The sequence below is a fragment of the Stegodyphus dumicola genome, chromosome 8 (assembly GCF_044657685.1).
Source record: "Stegodyphus dumicola isolate Sdum_Otavi_A_Nest chromosome 8, ASM4465768v1".
In the NCBI taxonomy this organism is placed as follows: Eukaryota; Metazoa; Arthropoda; class Arachnida; order Araneae; family Eresidae; genus Stegodyphus; species Stegodyphus dumicola.
Window position 1 is genome coordinate 111,774,597 of NC_140775.1, and position 21,356 is coordinate 111,795,952.

Consider the following 21,356-nt stretch of genomic DNA (forward strand, 5'->3'; position numbering starts at 1 on the left):
TTTTTAATTTTATAATTTCTACATGCCATCTTACTAAATTTAAACTGATGATCTAATATTCCGGAAAAATCCGAAATCCAGAATCGCCGAAGTGTGGACAAGTCCAGATCTCGGACTTCATGCTGTATAACTATATTTGATTTATAATACATCCAAATGATAATTTTTGTGAACATTAGCTGCAATATTGCATGATTATTGCTCATTGTAATGACATTTAATTTTTAGGATCAGTGCAGGAAGTGCGCACTAAGTGAAACTATATTAAATGCATTTTTGCTTTAGTGATTCATTATAACTTCCTGTTTTTTTAGAACATGAAGGATTGCTATGTTTGCTGGCTATAAAATATGTTTCTAATGATGTATATTGCATATCTTGGTGTTGAATCATTTGGTTTTGGTTGATAATGATAATCTGAATAATTTATTTGATGCAGAACATAACAACTGTATCAGAATTGTGGATGTGATTAAAAAAAGAAAAAAGAAAAACATTTCTTTTTTTAGATTCCACATTATATTTCCTTTTTTTATTTCCCTATTTTTTAAGTCATCAATTATAATTACTTAGCCTCAAATGTTTCATATTTAATGAACTTACTGGTATAATGTTATTTTTAATTCTAGCCAACAAGGATATGGAGTTTTATCAGTAGCTTTAGCTACTCATGCAATGTCCTTAATGGTGAATCTTCTGGATGATTTGAAAGTAGAAGTTGGATCAAGTGTTGTTGAAAGTATTGGTAGCTCTTTAAGTGCACCTCATGGACATTTTGTAATACCTGTTATCACTGAGAGATTTACTGCATGGGAGCGTGTGCAGAAATTGACATCGAGTGTTAATCTAACTAATTTACTCTTTAGTCTTGCTTCTGTTAGTTATCGAAAGGTAAGTTTCACAGTTATTATTTTTAAAAACTGTAGTTTTAAGGTGAGTTATAATGGTTTATGGGATGTTAGTGTATCAGTATTTTAGAACTGAAAAAAGATAAAGTTAGCATAATTAATGGAAATGTAAGAGAAAAGTTGATTTTTTTTTAAATTAATTTTACAGGTTTTTGTTGTTTTTTCTTTTTTGTAACCTTGCATATGTGCATACTGTAGTGGATAATGTTGTCTGGCTATCAGTTGTCTCAGTTGTATGAAATTTAAAAAACAAGGGCGTCGCAAATGTGTGATTTATATATATATTTGATACTTTAAACCTCATGTAGAGATTGTTGTGCAACATTCATCTTCTATTCAAATAACTTAGTGTTTTTTATAATTTTGCATGGACCTTGAATGTGTCTCTTGCCATAAGGTTTAATCTTGGCATATAGTAACAATAATTTGCACATATTTCTCAAGCATTGATTTCATTATAGTATTTTCTAAATGTTGTGTCATGTAATCAATATTTGCAATTCATTTCAACTGCATTTATATAATCATACTGATATCATGGGTATCTGGTATTTATATTGCAATGGAACTAAAGCCGTCTTTTTTTGCTAATTGGCACACTGATGAATATTGAAGAACATGCTGTTATTAGATGAAGTTGTACATTAACAAAGATAGGATTTATGAAAGTTTAGTAATGTTAAGTATATGAGAATATATTTTGAAAATTTGTTGATTTGTTTGTATAAGGTAATGGTATACTAAAGTCTAGAGATAATTATGACTCATGTTATATGTATGTTGTCGCTTCTGTATAAAGAAATTTTGAAAACAGAAAAGTTAAAAAAAAATATATATATATATATATATATATAATATATATTCTTTTCAGGCTTGCATGTTGAAGAGGATTCAGAAAAACCCTGTAGATGGAGATAATTATAGTACATCAGATTCTAATACTTACTATGAAGATGATTTCAGCTCATCTGATGATAGCAGTGTGGAGACAGGTTAGCTTCTCAGCAGTATTAATGTAGTTAGTTTTAATAGTATTTTTTTATTATCGACACCCCCATGAAAAAGCAACAACTTGCAGTAAAATATATGTTTGACTGTCTTTATACCTCATAGGAATTTTGTTTATAAGCAAAAAAGGATAATTTTATATTAGGGGGAAAGAAAAAAGAAGAAATTTTATGGAGAAACTAAACATGATCAATTTTCCTTTTTTACTGCCAGTAGATACTATTGAGTGATGATTTTCAGACGCATTTTCATGATATTAATACTTAAAAATTTATTTTAAAATCTAATTTCAGTGTAATTTTTCATAATTATTCTTATACAAACTGTTTTAATACTTTTCTGTTTCGCCGGCGCAAATCTCACCAAGCAGACTTTATTGGCAACAACACACAGTATACACATAAAAAATTTTAACAAATGTTAGTTCTAAGAATTTTTTATTTTGAAGGTATAAACATTTTAATGTCGTTTCAAATTTTGTAAAAAAGCCAATAAATAAAGACAATAAATTTGTAAAAAAAGATTAAGATTTTACTGTGCTTTCATGGTTAAACAGCCTGATTCGCTGGTTCATATTACGTGACCTCAAGTGATCTCATCTTACGTAAACTATGCTACAAAAATCTAATTCTCTCAATAATTATCTACATTAATTTCAAGTTAAATCTTAATTTAGAATGCAAGTTTAAATGCAAGAATTATTGCAATTCGTACAAATAGCTTACTCAGAAATTATGTGAAATCTATGCTATTATGTGAAACCTGAAGTGCTATGCTTCGCTAGTGCATTCTCTATTTTCATTCATTACATCTCATCCTTTTTTTGTTCCAGACATTCTTTTATCTGATGCAGAGTAAAAGCACTATTGCGCACTATCAATCTCTTTCCATTCGACGCAAGTCCTTGACTTTGCACCCACCAGCGGCTGAGTGGTAAAGTCGCTGAACACTGGTAGTTCGGTCTGAGGTTTGAATCCCACGAACGGGCTGGCTGCATGGGCATTTTTGGGGTTTTCCCCATGTGTAACGTGTATATGAGCCAGTTTCCCTTAGAAAGTCCTTCACGAAGGCATCCCTCTCCTTAGGCAGATAGTCCTCGAAACTTTGCCGTAATTAAATAACCTAACCTAACCTTGACTTTGCCTTTTCTATATTTTGGCCATCCGGTGAGCAGTGTGATTGCATCCTAATTGACGTAATTATCACCCGCAAATTGCCTTAGGGCATAAAATTAAACTATCTGGTAAAAATTCCATGTAATTGTATGCCAGTATTGAAAGAAACAGTCAATCTGATAAGAAATGGCTGTGCCTTGTTTTCAAAATGAGGTTACCAGCGAGGATATTCCGTTTGGCATCAGTTGTACCATTATTGCCGACTTTATCATCTGCGCCGGCAAAATAGAAAAGTACCACTGTTTCAATGACAGTCAGGTGTATATTTTTGACATTAGCTATACAAAATATTACATCTTTATAAGAAGTAATTTAATGTTGAAAGCTCATGTAAACAAACTATACCAAATCTATCAGTTCAGTTTGGCTTGTTGAAAATAGAAGTGACATAATAAAATGAAAGGCAGTTATAAAAGGCTAAGTTTCACACGCCTCTTATTCTAAAGACATGACTTCTTAATCAGAAAATAGCTGGCTTCTGCTCAATAAGACACAGACTTATTTTAAATATCGTATATAAAAATCAAATAAAATATATTCTTATTATATACCAGTCACTAAAATTAAAGGATAATGACAGAAATAAAACATAACTAATACTTAAAAATTATTAATAGAAATTTGTACAAAAGTATTAGTTAACATAAATTACAATGTTTGGAAGTTGATTATTCGTAAAATATTGAAATTAAAACCATGTAAATTGGTAAATGATGAAAAAATAAAGTATCCTCTTGTGAAATTTTTTTTTTTTTTTCTTTAATATGGTGTATGGTCACTGCAGACAGATATGTGTACCTCATATTTTGATTTCATAGACTTTGGTTCATCTCTGAGAGGTTACAGAAACCTCCTTGAAAGATAAAACTTAAATGAATTTTTAATGAACAAGCTCAACAATTTGAAAGCAAGCAACACTATATGGAATGAATAAAACACTTTTATTTCCTGCGTGCAAGATTGTATCAGAAATTCAGTTCATATGATTAATATTTTGTGATTTTCGGTTGAATTTTATGTGTCATAAGTGTAAAGAAAAAATATTTAATAAAGTTAACACATGTTAAATCATTAAACAAACCTTGTTGGCATGCTATTAATGTAAACAAACTATACAAATCTACCAGTTCAGACAGGCTTGTTGAAAATGAAATAAAGTGAATGGAGGTTATAAGATATAAGGTAAGTTTCATTTGCCTCTAAATTTCGCTTCTTAAACCAGAATTAGCTGACATCTGATCTAAGAGACAGTAATTTAAAATACTTTAATATAAGAAACTAATAAGATACATAGTTATTACAGTATTAGATGACAAGTTTCAGTCTACACTTACACATGGGGATTGCATTTCTGTTCTATTTTTTTAGCTTCAGTGGGATTTCCTTTAATCATGTGTACCACTAGTGATAAACAGAAGCATAGTACTTCTAACATTTGGTGGCAGATAATCAGAAAGTTCCGTTTTAATTCTTGCCAAAGATTTCTGAAGTGTATGAAATTGCAAATACATTTCTTTGTTTTCTTGTTACATTACATTGCAAATACTTTCTTTTATGTTCTGAAGTGCATGAAATTGCAATACATTTCTTTGTTAAAAGAGAAAAAGGACTCTTTTTAATGAAGAAATACCTTCCAAAAAATTAGTTGAGTAATTCAAGCATAATTAAAAGTCTATATGGTACAAATAAATTTAAAGTACTGCTCTGTAGTGTGCCATTATAAACAGTGATTAATATTAAATTGTACTGAACATGATTAATATTGAAGTGGTGGTTTTTAAATATTATGGATATTTTTTTTCCCTATTTTGATATCAATCATGGTAATAAGTACATTAAGAAACCAAAAAAAAAAAAAAAAAAAAAAAAAAAAATGAGGATATATTACCCATAAATGTATAAAAACTTTTCTTCATTATATAAATTGGCTCATCAGTGTCCTAATGGTAAAGTTACTGAACGCTGATAGTTCGGTCCAAGGTTCGAATCCCACAAGCGGGCTGGCTGCATTTGCATTTTCGTGGTTTATCGCATGTGTAAAACTTTCCCTTAGAAAGTCCTTCATAAAGGTATCCCTCACCTTATGCAGATAGCCCCGAAGGCTTTGCCGTCATCGCATAAATCAAAAATCAAGTCAGTATATTTTTTCTTAAAATTTTCATTGTACTATTTAATTACGTATTGTTTAGTGGACAGTATACCTTTGTGGACATTTTAAATCCTTTGTTGACATTTTAAATCCTTTGTTTTATAGTTTATGAAAGTGGCCTATTATGTATCTTAATGGTTGCATGCTTGCAGAGCATATTCAGGGTATTTTTAACTACTTGAATTTTTAAGCAAAATCTGCATTTCTGGTGAGATAACACAGGGTTTCTCTTTTTCATGAAGTAATAATACTTCATGCTTATGACCCTCAAAATACATGAATTCTTTAAAATACATGAATCAAAATACATGAACTCCAGGTTTGAATTTAATTTAAATTTTCAATTTAATGTGTTCTGTCTTCCCCCCCATAATGTTACATTTGAAAAAGATAGAAACAAGCTATATTTCCTTAAATATTGATTTAGGCACTTCCAGTTACTTTCAGTTACAAAGTATATACTGAACATGCACATCTAGTTACAAAATATGTACTTTACCATTGTGGGTAAAGGGTTGTATAAAAATAGAAAACAACTTTTTATATGAATCTTGCAGATTAAAAATCTAATTGATAAAATATTTATTATGCTTTTTAATGTAAATAAAAAGTTTCATGTGAATTGATGATAAATGTTATTTTTTCCTACTAATAAACCATTAATTGCCAAAATAATACTAGAGTTCCTTTTTGATACACATCTTTTAGTATGATAATGCAGACTGCTACATTGCATAAATTTTCAAAAGTATTTGTAAATTAGAAGAGTCTTATGTACTTTTATATTCAGATCATTTTGTAATTGTTCTTTAAATATGGTTTAAAAGTGTTGAATTTTATTTGTTAATAAACATTGAAAGAAATCTGTAAGTTGTTACTTAAATATTATCATGAATTTTGCTTGTAAAATCTTATAATAGAACTTTTTGTATTTAACTGATCAAAAGAATTTTTGCCATGCAGGGGCAGTATGAAACACTAAGATTTTATATTAAGGTTTCTCCAATTCCTTGTGCTGAAATCTTTTCATAAAATATTTGTACCTTATTTTGAGTAATTGTGCAATTGAAAGAATATGTGCAGAGCTATGTAAGGAAATGAACCCCTTAGTCATCTTTATCAAACATTTTGCATATTGTAAAAAATAACTAAATGGGACTGTTATAAAGATACTCGTACTCATAAGAGGATGAATTGATTGGATTGAAATCTGAAAAATTTGGATAAAAAGTAAACACACACATCTCTTCAGGTTTACAAATAATTCTGTAAATTTGTGCAATACCACAGGTAGTAATATACCTTGTGAAAATAATGAAGTCCTAGTAAAGCTTATGAAATACTTTCCAAGCTGAAAAATAGAAATGTAATACTTTCCAAGCTGAAAAGCTACGGCCTGTGCTAATTACCTGCATGTTACTTAAAAGTATTATAAAATGAATAAGTGTTTGAAAATTTTAAATTTATTTGACTAATTAATTCCCCCAATAAATCCACAAAGCAGAGGTTTTCCAAAGCTTGAAATGTAGTAATTTGTGATCAGGAATGTGATAGCCTGTAATGGAATAATTTTGTTATAAAAGAATGTTGCAATTAAGATTCAAAATGAAAGCTTAAAAATTTTTAATTATTAAATATTGTGGTAATGTGTTTCGAGATAAGAATATTCTGATTTCAGAAATAGTACTATTACAGAAATTTAGTCTTGGTATTTATTATTTCATAATTATTCTGTTAGATGATGACAGTGAACCTATACTAGGCCAGTGGTTTGAAGAGACCTTAGCTCCTCCAGAACCACCGAACACAGCTCCACCACCAGCAACTGTATCAAATGAATCAGAGGCAACTAATGGTAAATCTCAACAGCCACAGCAAACTGCTTCGGAAAGTAATTCTCTGATACCAGATAAAGGAGAACCTAATGGAGTAAGAAGGATTCCCTCTCCTTAAATAATTACTCTTTCATGTTATACAATAAATCATTGATTATCTAAGTTAAGATTAATAAGGTCTTATTGTTATTTGATCTTGTTCTCGGAAAGCATTATGTACTTCTGAGGAATCACTCTATGCTGGCTAGAGCTCATCAGTGGCCGAGTAGTAAAGTCACTGAACTTTGGTAGTTTGGTCTGGGGTTCAAATCCTGTTGAACGGGCTGGCTGCATGAATGTTTTAGTGGTTTTCCACATGTGTAATGGGCATATGATCCAGTTTCCCTTTAGAAAGACCTCCACGAAGATATCCTTCTCCTTAGGCAGATAGCCTTGGTGTGCTGTGTCATAATCAACTAAACCTTTCTATGCTAGCTAGGTTCTACCGTCTGTCACCAGCTGTGAATGAGAAGTGCAATTCCTGTTGTGAAGCTGTTATTTATTGGTGTTGCTGAATGTAGGACCTTGGGTATAGAACCTAGTTGCTTGACTGGGAATTTAAAGATTATATTGCAAGATTGAAACTGTGCTTGCAATTCTAAGGCCAAGATTCAACTCCCTTTTCAGTGCAAACATTGGTTGATTATCTCAGTCTGCTTTTAGAGGATATAACTTTACATTATGATTAAGTTCTTGTTGTAGTCTTAATTTTAGTTGCAAATCCTGAGCATTAGTGCAATTATAACATCAGTTGCTTTTGCAGCAGAGGATGGTGGTTCGGTAAAACCATCGAAACTAGTCCTGTGAAAATATGACACTGATTTTTGTTGTTTGACTTCTGAATCAGTAATAGTAATTCAAATTTCTATGTAAGAAAATCCTTTGCAAGAGTATTCCTCACTTTAGCCAGATTTGGTTTAGTGTAATTGAATGTGGCCAAAGATCTTACATATTTTGTTGTATCACAGGATAATAGGTATTCATTTAAATGTGTCATTAATTGAACATGACTGAGTTTGATTGGTATGCTTAGAAGGCACTTTTGATGCCAAGATGACTGCAGAATACATTGAAAAAGAGATGAGTTTTTGTAAAAAAGCAGACTTTATTTGAGAAATATTTAAGAAAAATGCTGAAATATGTTATGGAATCATTGCTGTCAGGCATATTTAACTTCATTATGTCTGGCATATTTTAACTTCAATATGAAATAAATGATCCATGTCAAAATCAGCTGCAATATTTATTGTTATTCTTAAAACTGTTGTATGTTTATTTGTAAAATAAATAATGTACTTCAAAGTAAGTGTCCCTGTTTAGTTTTCCTTTATTTTTACATAATATTGAATTCATGAATATAAAAGGTTCTTTAAAAGTGATACTGTGTTCTATACACAGTAAATTGATAATTTTTTACGTCCTTCATCTTTCATTTAAATTATTCATAGTCTTTCCTTTTGACACCTCAGAGAAGTGTTATTCTTTCCATACAATGGATAAAATTTTATCCATTACAAATGAAAGATTCGAGGAAGTTATCATTCATTATAATAGAGGAATTATTATTATTTTGTATTACTCATGGATGTAGCAGTGAATGATATAAATTAATTTTATACTACTTACTAGAATTTTAGAGCAAGAATTATTGTATTTGCTTCAAAATAAGACCTTTGAAAAAAATTGATTGGGTCTTATAAAGAGGTATTTTGATAAATGAAATTTCAGAACGAGGAGTAGGAATTTATTTACCGTTCTATAGAATGGTAATCTATATTCTGTATATAGAATAACTGAACTGTTTAATTGATAAATAAACTACACATGTATTTACTATACGCAAACTGGGTAACGTCAGCTTATTATAATAGCCATATCAGTCTGAGTGATTTGATCCTGTATCCACCATATTGATGGCTACATTTACTCAGTGCACATTTGCACAATACTTAGCTACGTTTTTATTTCTTAAAATTTATCCTCAAGTGTCAGAAGCATTTAATTTTTGAGTAAATACATTATTTTATACGTTAATGCAATGAATAAAATAGATTTATAACACAAGTCCAAATTTACATCTTGTGTACACTATCTTCTGCATCAAAAGACAAATTCTGATAGTAGTGTTGGAATTTTATGATAGCATATGGGTTGCAATTTTTACTTTATATTTCTTTTTTTTTCTTCTTTATTATTGTTATTTTTAAAATTTTAATCAAATGATAATACTCTTTTTAATATTGTAGTACTTTCCTATCTTTATCATTTTATATTCAGAAAAGGAAATGCAGAAGCAAATGTTGGACTTTTTAAGCTGAATTTCTTCTTGAGTTGATTTTTAATTTTATTTAACAGTTAAGTTTTAATTTTATCAGTTAACAAGAATAGGATTATTGAAGGGAAAAGTATTTTTAATTTTAAAGTGACTTTTGATTATAATCTGAACTTTAAAGAATGAAAGTTTTTATTCTTGTTTTTGTTTTTATTTATTTATTTAATATATATATAGCCTATACAACTTAGATTCCACTCCACCTGCAGTATTTATATTAAAACAGAATTTATTGAAAATGTGCTGTAGCATCGATATTTACAAGATGATTCATCGCACGATTCTGGAAAATATAAATATCACATCAAGGTGAAAATATGCAAATTAGAAATATGTGTAGTTCTGAGAAAGGAATGAAATTATTCAGTACCTGTTTATTTTCTCCCATAACATTTTGAACACTTCCAGCTATCTTTAAAAGTTTTAGTAAATTTCTTGATGAGATGTAGAATGTGTACTTTCAACAAACATATTGTTATATGCACATTTCGTATGAAAGCATGGCTGAAAGTTTCTCAAGGGAAGAACGTATGACCATGCGGATGTCATCTAAAAATCAGCTACTCTTATTCTTGTGGGTGCCTCGGAACAGTGCTTCTCAACTTTTTTTGTCCCCTTGGACCTGTAAAATTACAAAAACATTTCGCGAACCGGTGGTCCCCCCCCCCAAAAAAAATAACTTTACATGGTATTCAAGGATTATTGCATAAATTAATTGTAATATTCTTATTATCATTTGCTTACAATAATATTTAATTGTAAAGATAAATAAATATTGTAATTATTATATATAGGTATAATTGCCATGTATACGTAAATAAATCTCAGAAAAATCGCAGGAAATTACAAAAAAATTATCACAGCGGACCAGTGAGGTTCGCTGGACTGCTGGCTGAGAATCCCTGATCTACCATACTGAAGCACCACTTTTCAACCTCTTCATGTTGCTTTTCCTTTGCTTAAGTGGCAGCAGCTGAAATAATCAGAATTCATAATAAGAATTGAACTTGGTTAAAAAACTTCATTGTCATTTGCTTTATTTCTATTTTCTTGTTAATAAAATTATTTAAAGAAGTTCATTCTGTATACTACACTAATAATATAACTGCCATTATTCAATGGACTTCAAAAAATTATAAGCATTTCTCCACTGAAAACTAGTATGTATTGTTTAATATGAGTACTCATTACTCTCAAATGCAATTTCATGGCATCAAGATAGATCCTCCAATACTAATAAATTTAGCAGACAAACAAACAGACATGCTGAGAAAGCAAGAGCTAATGCTTAGTGCAGTATACATGGTAAAATGCACACTTGCCAGATTTTAATATTTTTGTTTGTAAACAACATTAGGTATATTATTGTTATAATACTTCTGAATTTGGAAGGACCAGCGAATAGTGTTTGCTGACCGGCACTTGTCCACAGATTGGCAGTTCAGAAACACTGCCTTAGAAGACTTCTTTGGATCAAGCTTTGATACTGTATTGAAAATGGATAGGAGTATTCCATTTGTATTTGTTACTCCTGGTAATGACACTTTTCCAGAGCTTTTGCAAATAATTAGCAGCAAGTGGTAATGGATATTTTCAGCATCTTTTATAATATATATGGGCAAATTTATCACGAATCAAACTGTGTATTTATTTGTGTTCTAAATAAAATGAATGACCACTGGAATATTTGCATTTTCTGGAGACTTAAAATGTTTATATGCGTTAATGAATTATAAAGTTATGCTTATTTTGAGATTTTAAAGAATGTTGTTGCTGCATTTTATTATATGTTATTGTTATGAGCTAATATTTCTCTTTTACAGTATATCAACTTAGCATCAAAGATATTTACATTCATGAATAACTTCTTAGTGAACTTTGATAGCCAATGCATCAAAACATTTTTGAGGTAAGCAAAAGCAATAGCATTTGAAAAATGCATTCATTAATTTGTGCTGTATTTTTATATTAAAGTCACATTTTAATTTGAATGTGCATATTTAATGAATGAATAAAATCCCAGAATGGTTGTGTATTTATCTTTGGCTATAGTCAATTTGATAATGCACTGGTTATCATGAATTAAGGAAAAATCACGATTACTGAAAAAGTTACATGTAGAATTGAATGAAACTTACCCACAATATACAACACATAGTAAGGTATCAAATAACATAAAAATTAACAGACAAATATGTTAGTATAGCAATTAGCATATGTATAAAATGAACAAATTGAAGGTGTCAGTTTGCTATAGATAAAGTACCTTCAATATGGAATATGATCGCATCTAGAAGCAATACAGCACATACAGCGATGTGTGATGCTTTCAACTATGCGGTCTATTAGTTCATAGGAAGCGAGAGCCATTGCTCTTGCAAAGCAGTTTCAAGCGCAACAAGGGTCTGAGTGGGCGGATTGAAAGCAGCTAGACATCTCCCTAAAGCATCCTAAACGTGCTCAATAGGATTCAAGTCCGGTGATCGAGCTGGCCACTCCATGCGCATGATTGTTTCCTGTTGAAGATAATCATCTATAATGCCGTCCTGTAACAGGAAAGCATCATTATTGCCCCGGTATATGGGCGCACATAAACTTCAAGAATGTCATCTCTATATATCTGAGTATTCACAGTTCCCCTTGGAAAGACATGGAGGTCTGTGTGTCCACCCAAGAGACGCCACTGCAAACACAGACACTGCCCCTTTCGAATGTATCTCTTTCACTGATGTTTGACAGATGATAACGGGTTCTAGGTTCTCTCCATATCAAATAAAGTGTACTATCACTTTCTAGACTAAACCTGGACTCATCTGTAAAGAGAACCGCCTTCCATTGTTCAGGCGTCCAGTGGACATGTCGTGCCCACTGAAAACGGTCTCTCGTATGGCGTGACGTGAGCACCACACAAATGGCTGGTCGCCTCGCATACAGACCACCTTCGTGAAGCCTTCTATGCACAGTTGATGTTGACACGAACCTTCCAGTGGCTGCAGCAAGGTATCGAAGAAGAGTCGGAGTATCGGTTCTATTCCTGCGTGCACATAATGTCAAATATCGGTTATCGGCGCTCGTCGTAGCAGTTGGCCGTCCTTGGCTGAACCTCCTGGATGCCAAATCTGTGGTTTGAAATTGCCTCCAAAGTCTATGAGCCACAGAAGGATTCACATTTAGCCATCTGGCCATTTCTGTTTGACTTTGTCCTGCCTCTAGTCTCCCAATGGCTTTCTATCATAGTTCTGCAGGCAAATGATGCCTGGAGATCATTGTTACGAATTGTCTATCTCAGATTTCTGATGTCACTGTCACAGTGGAATATGTTGGCTTGTTCTCAAACATGGACCTTTTATGCTCCTCGCAGATGACATATTCCGAAAGCAGTGCCACTAATTTGCATATCGCAGTTTTACTCAGCTACTCTTGCTTGGCAACATATTCAAATTTTACACGGTTTGGCTTATTTTTTAGTTAGTTATCGCTATTTTTGTGGTTTTTCCTTAATTTATGATAACCAGTGTGTGATGATTTCATAAGTTTTTAATGCATAGCACATATACCATAAATAAATAAAGAAATAAAAGTAAAAAAATCTTCATCCTTACTTCCTTGTCTCAAATAGTAGATATGCACATGGTTCCCAGTGTGATCAGTGATTATCAAGGGGTCAATTGGGAGTCGACTGTCTAATATTCAGCGGCAACTGATTAGCATAATCAAAATACCATTGATTACAAAAAAAAAAAAGTAATTCTAAGATTGATTGTTTATTGATATAAAGCTGTAACATACAGTAAGGCAAAAATGATGTAAAATAAATAAAGGGGGAAATGTAGAAACATTGCTTAATATATTTTTATGCAATAAATGTGGAAAAAATACTGAACCAACAATATTGATTTTTATCATCTTAACAAGTAGAAGTTAACTGTAATCAAATCAGTATACTAAACAGCTGCTACAGAAGCAGGGTAAATATTGTTCAATGAGGTGATTTAAAAATTATGTTTTGCAGTTTTATGCCAAGTGTTAAAAATGATGCATTCACACATTAAGCACAGTCCTCATATTAATTAAAATTGAATTTGCCTATGCAAGTATTGCACTGTATGAACACTGGAAATGTGCCATAACACTGTCTGCCAAAGTATTGTCAATGATAAGTGGCCTTAATGATTAGTGGTGTCTTTTATTTCAATAATGCATGTAAATTCTTATTTTTGCTTCTTAACAGTCTTTAAATTATCAAAGATCTATGGTTTTGACAGTCTTCAGTGTCCTTTACATTAGTTTTGTTTTGAGAAACATTCTTAATGAAGGCTTTAAAAAAATTCTGGACATTTTTTAGATTATGATTACCTGCATGAGATTTGGCAAGTGTTGTTATAAGGAATGTTCTCAAGCTGGTCACTCGCTACATTCGTATGTTGGGAGCAGTGCAGGATTTATGTATAAGCTGCAGTGGGGGCCCCCAGAAAGTTAAAATATAGTATAACAGACTTATAAAGGGCCCTATATCTTATCAAGTCTAAATCCAGCTCTGTTTACAAGTAGGTGGGGGTGGCCTCATCAGGGACCGTAAGGATGCTGTCACGTCTGTTTTGCGCTATGTGGTCATTATATGTTAAATAATTATAAGGGTGGTTTTTAGGTGTTTCAGTCTTTTGGGATCACTTCTGGTGTGAGAGGCAGTAATAACCATTTATGGGTAATTAAATGGTAATTTAATTACTCATACATGGGTAATTAAATTAATTAGGTGAATTTCACACTGGTGCAATGTGAGAAATGCAGGATCTTTCATACCTCATGATTGCCATTTCTCAACTTTCTGTTCCCATTTTGCAGGCATGAGATCTTTAATGTTTCTTCAAATTTTAATATTTGACAGTTGCATAAGAAACTAAGAGATTTAAAAGAAATAAATATACATCTTTATAATTTATTACATCATATTGTTCCAGTAACTATCAAGCCTAGTTGATTAGGACAATTGCTTGTGTTGTAATCAGTGACTAATTTAATGGGCTTTTCAGTTTACTGCACTGTTTCACAAATGCAGCAAATTTTAATGCATGTGCCATCATTATTGCAATTTCTGTATTTGACAGCATATGACGCACTGGCATATAAGACGCACCCTTATTTAGAAGGCCAGACACAAGGAAAAAATTTTCAATAGTATGTGCGACAACGCGGTACCACAATAACTTAAAATGTGGTTTTTTTTAGTTCTCACGTTTCGTAAAAGCCAAATAAACAATCATTGAATGCAGTTACCAAACATATTTTTATTAAGGAAAATTAAGAAACGGCAAGCTATTTTGAACATGATATGTAAATTTCAATAATGAATAAGTGAATGAACTGCAAGTAATCAAGCATAATACAAAATAAAGCAGAAATGACAAAAAAACACAGTTTCAAGGAAAACATTGCCTATCATTGCATTTTCTGTGCAGTAGTTGTTTTTGTGCGCATTGATAAGCCTTGTTTTTCATGAACCTGTAACACCAGCCCTCATACCCTGAAAAGTTCTGATTCCCATTTTTTTCCGCAAATAATTTGCCCTCATTGATTATCATTTTGGTTGAAACACTTATCCCAGATTTCCTCTTATCTATCACCCACATTTTTGCGGCATTTTCAAGTTCAGGCCAAGATGGAGCTAAGCATAGAAGGTTATGTTTTTGTTTTTTAGCAGTGTTCAGTTGATCTTCCTGCAGTCGCCAAGTACGTATAATTTTTTCGGTAGGTTGTGGACCAAAATGCCTTGCTGCTGCTCTGTTCCTGTAGTCATATTTTCCAGAGTATTTAAAAAAAGAAAAAAAAAATAGTTTTAATCACCGATACTGACACGTTTATACAAAGTAGCACTGATACCGACACATGTGTCGGCTGAGTCAAAGAAAGTCTATGTAAACAAGAAAAGGCTCCATAGACGTAATGTGACCGTCAAACCTGTTCGATCTTCGACATCAGCTTCAAGCTTTGGCGCTTTTTGGCGACAGATATTTCACGCATGCGCAAAATATTTATGGCAGATGTAGAAAAAGTTATGTGTGTCTAGACCTTTATCCGGGCTAAAAATAGCATTAAGTATTGAAAGTTAACCTGTGTCCTTCACGTATAAGATGCAGGTAACTTTTTTGAGACCAAATTTAGGGAAAAAAAGTGCGTTTTATATGCCGTCAAATACGGTAATAAAATTAATTTCTAACGTCACATACCTGGTAAACTGTTGCTATGGCTGTTGCTAATTGATCGATTTAAAAGCAAGAATTTAAATCTTTATTTTATACATGTGTTTCTTAGTTTATAAAGATGTATATTAGATTTAAATTAAAATAAATTTCTCAATATCATTAAATGGTAATATATTTTCAATTTTAATGAGATTAATAAAAGGTGTTTTTAATGCCATTAATTTTAAACCTGCTCAATATTTTTTTTAACTTCCTCATATGAAGTAAAGAAAGTAATATAATAAAAAAATATTTCATTTTTAAGATTTCAATGAAAATATCTATTTTGGCTAGTAGCAAATTGGTCCAGCATATTTCATTATCTTTCTTCTAAATTTTAAAGTGACTTTTCATTTGTACTAAAAGTAAATATTTGAGCACTTAACTTTTATCAGTGTTTTATTTTGGTTAAGGTAATAATCTGTTTGAATAAGATTTAAAGTTTTATGTGTTCACTTAATTTTGTGTACAGTTAGTTACAAGTTTTACTACAGAGATATTGCAGAGTAGTAACAGTAAAACAATAAATATCCATGTACAACCTTTGCATGTGTCAGATTTTTTATTTTGATGGTTATTTTCTCTGTGCACAGTATAAACCCTATGAAGTTTATGCAGAGAATATGTATATGTATGTGTATATATGTATAATCTATATATTTTAGATACAATCTTGGAGAATCTCAGATGATTGTTTTAGCTGGAATTATTAAAGATTTAGATAGAGAAACTTCGAGAACTGATAGTGGTAAGGAATTTTCTTTATATATTCTTTGATTTGGCTTTTGTAGCATTTTTGCCACCTTACATGATCAGCATCATTAGTGTCGCATACAAATTAAATGTATTAATAATTCAAAATAAAATGTACCTTTATTTATTGATTGTTTGTGAGAACAACTTAGCTAATACCATAGGCCTGTATGACCTGTGTGTGTCATTGAGTTTGTTTTTTATATTGCAGGGTGCATAAGAAAAACTTGGTCATCTTCACTAGGATTTATTTTATACCATTTTGAATCAGAAATGCTAATAATGTGCATATATTGAATGCAGTGTCACTCCATCTCAGACAACCTTAATTATTCTTTAACTTATTCTGTAATTCAGATATATAAAAAGGCCTAGTTCCCTCCCCCCCCCCTTCGTATGGAGCACTTCAAAGGGGAAAAAATCCATTGGAATAAAGTAGGGATTTCAATGTTACCTCGTAATATGAACTCCTCTGCCTTCTATTTTCCTGGGACTCGTTTATTGGGCATATTTCATATTGTTGGATAATGTTCCAAAGTGCCATTCTGTTATGAAGTGAGGCTATCTGCATTCGCAGTCTAGAAAAATGTAAAGTTGTAGGATATTCAGATATACCACACTCATAACTGTGTCTGATACCTCACCATGCATTGACAGTTCACACTTCATACAGATTGAGTCCCTGTTCTGGCAGTAGCAGTTGACAATTTGGTTTTAGATCTTGACTATTTTCACTTGAAAAGTATGCTAAAAATATTGCCATATAGTGTACCAAACAGAAAATATATATTTTAGTGAACTATAAGAAACTTTTTTTGATGTTGAATAAAAAATAATGTTGCAAGCTGGTTGTCTAACAGGATTCTCAAATGAATATTTAATCCAATGCTAATTACATTTGCAGAATTTATGTATAGACTGTAACAGGAACTGCTCACAATTTTAAGGACTAATAGAAAATATCCCAAAATAAATAAATATATAAATAATGAGGTAGTGCATGGTGAAATGTGATTGCAGATACTCAGTAAGTACAAAGAATTTTAAAAATGAAAAGTTGTTTTAATCACAGATATTTATAAGAAAAAAATTTTGATATTTACAAGAATTATGTGAATGAATGACCACTAACTGCAATACATGCATCACAGTGACAATGTGACAATGGAGTGATTGTAGTATATGTTTAAAAAAAAAAAAAAACTGGAGTCGCGCATTTTTTTATAGTAGTGATATTAATTTTAGCAACGAGGTCTTCAGGAGGGTCAGTAACAAAGCTTTTCTCGTAAACAAAGCTTTTCTGATCTTCAAGAATTCTGGCAAATGTCAAACATTACTTCTTGTAAATATCTGGGATGAAAATGGTTTTTCATGTACCATGTTGTTTGTACATATTTTGTTTCTGAGTTCATATTCCACCAGGTATTGTATCACACAAATTATTATTATGTTACCCCCTTAAGTTGTGACAATTTTTATGCTTACTTTTTCTGTTGAAATTTGAAGGAAAGATTTTAATTTAATACAGTGAAACGTTTTTAATCCGGACTCGTTAAGACTTCGGCGATTCCTGATTATTGGTTTTTCCGGATTATAGATCATTAATTTAAATCTGGTAAGATGGCATGCAGAAATTATAAAATTAAAAATATGAACAAAGTGTATAAAATTCGTAATTTATGAAGTAAAAAGCAATTATGATCTAAAGGGTATTAAAATTTGCAAAAAAAAAAAAAAAAAAAAATAAATAAAAGCTTAAAAAGCACTAAAATAAAAAAATCTGCCCCGAGGGTAAGGATAGTGCTGACGAATCAACTTCCAGTTCATTGCGCGACGCCCCCCCCCCCTCCTGCAAAGCAGCGTGAAATTGATAAACAGATTTCGGAATGGTTAGAGAAACAAAGGATATGCCTTTATCCATTTTTTGTAGCAATTCCACTTTTTGTTTGATGGACATCGAAACATGTTTTCACTTTGTAGATCTTTTGGCAGCTCCAGAATCGGAAATTCTTTTTCATATAATCGAAAGTTCAAGCTTACTTTTATAAAATTGCTCTAACAGTCTGCAAAAAATAATAAGCCGGATCCAATTCAAAGATTAAGGAACAACGCAATCTGCAACATTAACTGACATAGATAATTTTAGCTTAGCTTATACAGTCCATTATACGAGGGCTATCCAGAAAGTAGATTACGTTTTGGAATAAAAAAATAAACAAAGTATAGGAAACAAATTTTATTATATACAGATGAAAGCCACACTCAAATACTACTTTTCTACATAGTCACCATACAAATTAAGGCATTTATCGTAGCGATGTACGAGCTTGGAAATTCCTTCGTCGAACAATTCGGCCGCCTTCGCCTTCAACCACTTCGTTACCTCTTCTTGCAGCTGTGCGTCGTCATCAAAACACTGCATAGCCAGCCACTTCTTCATTGCTGGGAATAGGTGGAAGTCGCTCGGTGCCAGGTCGGGACTGTACGGCGGATGAGGAAACAACTCCCACTTAAAAGATTCAAGAACTTTACGAGTGACATTTGCCGTGTGGGGCCGGGCGTTGTCGTGAATCAACAAGATCTTAGAGCTCAACATTCCTCTGCGCTTGTTTTGAATTGCTCTTCTGAGTTTTTGGAGAGTTTGGCAATACCTTTGAGAGTTTATTGTAGTGCCTCTTTCCAGGAAGTCCACCAAAATTACACCTTTTCTGTCCCAAAAAACAGTCGCCATCATCTTCCTTGCTGACATTGTTTGCATGCATTTCTTGGGTTTTTGGGGAGAACTTGTGTGCCCCCACTGCATTGATTGCAATTTCGTTTCACAGTTCACATGTTTCACCCATGTTTCGTCACCAGTAACGATGCGATCGAGTAAAGAGTCACCATCCTTATGGTAAGCGTCCAAAAAGTTCAACGCTGCAGCCATTCGCTGATTTTTGTGGTCCTCTGTCAAGATTTTTGGAATCCATCTTGCACAAAACTTGTGGTAACCAAGCTTTTCGCTGATGATTTCGTGCAACAAACTTCGCGAAATTTGTGGAAAACTCAAAGAAAGTTCCGTTATTGTGAAATTTCGATTTTCACGGACTTTAGCATCGACTTTTTCGAGAAGTTTGGCGGTCACTATGCTGGGTCTCCCACTTCGATCTTCGTCGTGAACATCGGTTCGGCCATTTTGAAATCTTATGACCCACTGACGCACTCCACCTTCAGTGATAATGTTGTCCCCATACACTTCACGAAGCTGCCGATAGATTTCTATCGGTTTACAGTTTTTTGCAGTCAGAAACCTTATTACTGAGCGCAGCTCGCGGGATTTTCAATTAACGCAGACATTTCAAACCGTCGCAGTATCTGAACGGAGCACAGCACGAACCTCTCACTAGCACGGCTAGATGCAGACTGAGCTGCGCAACGCTCTGACCCCAAGATGGCCGCGCTAGCCCCGCCCCTAGCGGACACAGACGGAAACGTAATCTACTTCCTGGATGGCCCTCGTACATTAAAGCGCGGATGCGTAAACGCATGCGCAGAAAGTTTGTAGCTTTGAGGTCTGGATTATGAACGTCCGGATTAAAGACTTTTGACTGTATTAGTTTTTTCATATTTCATAGAATCATGACTAATATTATAGTAGTTTGCATTATAACTCATTATTTGCTCTCGAATGCTAATATCTAATTTCTGATGGTTTCAGATACTTAATTTTATTTTATGTAGGTTCTATATGTGTTTACTTTGGACCTGTTTTAGGCCAATTGTATGATGAATTTTCCCAGTCCCTTGCAAAATTTATTCATAATATATTGGCAACTGGCATGCTGTCTGATAATTTACAGGTGAGTTTAAGTAATTTTTGATTTTTAGTTATTGTGCACTTAATATTTATTGCATAAATGTTAAATTTTTGTTATATATTGCACTTCAATATGAAATGAATTAGGACACTACTGTATTAGTACTGAGAGACCATCTTAATTAGCACCACTAATCTTCATGAGTCTAAAAGTTATTTGAAATTGGCAGTGTTGCAAGCTGAACATTTTCAGCTGCACCATGATTGTTATGTTGAATTTCAGTGGGTTCTTTTCATGAACAATTTATTGAACAAAATAGCATATCTTGTCTAATTCTCATGAATGTTCTCAATCGATTTTGAACTATTTGTGGTTTATAAAGGTATGCAATATCTTACTGGATGCATTCATCATCATCAGGATGGGCAGATCAGTTGCTCTGTTGTAGGGGAGATTGCTATCCACTTGAATGCATGGTGTCCTGAATTTTTCTTATTTTTAACGTGTAATTATGACAAAAGATAACTCTTGTAAATCAACTAGAAAATACTTCTTGTTTGATTTATTAAAAATTCTGCATTTCAGTTATTTCTGATTTTATATATATGTATATATATAAAGCTCTAAAATGTTATATCTACCAACTTGATTTCAACCTAACGGTCTGCTTCCAGCTGTGCAAATGTCAATTTCAGTTATTGCTGTGAGTAAGATATTAACAGCTAAATAAGGAATAAATAGTTTATTTGAAGCACATCTTGTATGACTTAAAATATTTTTTAAAAAAACAACAGACCAACTGTGACAGATTTTAACATATGACCTAAAACTCTTAACAGCCTAGTTCCAACTAATTAATAAGTAAGTCACCAGATGTATTCTAGCTCCCTGTACACAGATTCGAAGTTCCGCTTTTTTTTTTTTTTTTTTTCTTTGTAGAAGTTTGTTAAATTAGGATCAATATAGGAGTAATTTCTCTAAAGGTAAGTTTACATTTCTCCGAGTGACTTGTAGCGAGCCCCTTGCTACAGCGTTTTGAACTGAGTGAACAGACCTGTAATCTGATAGGCTGTTTACACCAATCAGAGCGGACTGACAAGTCGCATTCGTTTGTTTGC

General features: G+C 32.3%; 1 protein-coding gene across 2 annotated transcripts in view; it reads left to right on the plus strand.

Annotated features, from left to right (window-relative positions):
- Positions 1-21,356, plus strand: part of poe (E3 ubiquitin-protein ligase-like protein poe) — a 281,770-nt gene that overhangs the window by 57,348 nt on the left and 203,066 nt on the right. The window contains exons 10-15 of one of the 2 annotated variants that reach the window (XM_085822285.1): positions 630-891; positions 1,780-1,900; positions 6,979-7,169; positions 11,270-11,355; positions 16,354-16,436; positions 20,162-20,280. In XM_085822285.1, the coding sequence (XP_085678411.1) occupies positions 630-891; positions 1,780-1,900; positions 6,979-7,169; positions 11,270-11,355; positions 16,354-16,436; positions 20,162-20,280 (862 nt within the window). The remainder of the gene's footprint in view (positions 1-629; positions 892-1,779; positions 1,901-6,978; positions 7,170-11,269; positions 11,356-16,353; positions 16,437-20,161; positions 20,281-21,356) is intronic. The other variant, XM_085822286.1, reaches the window with a different exon arrangement.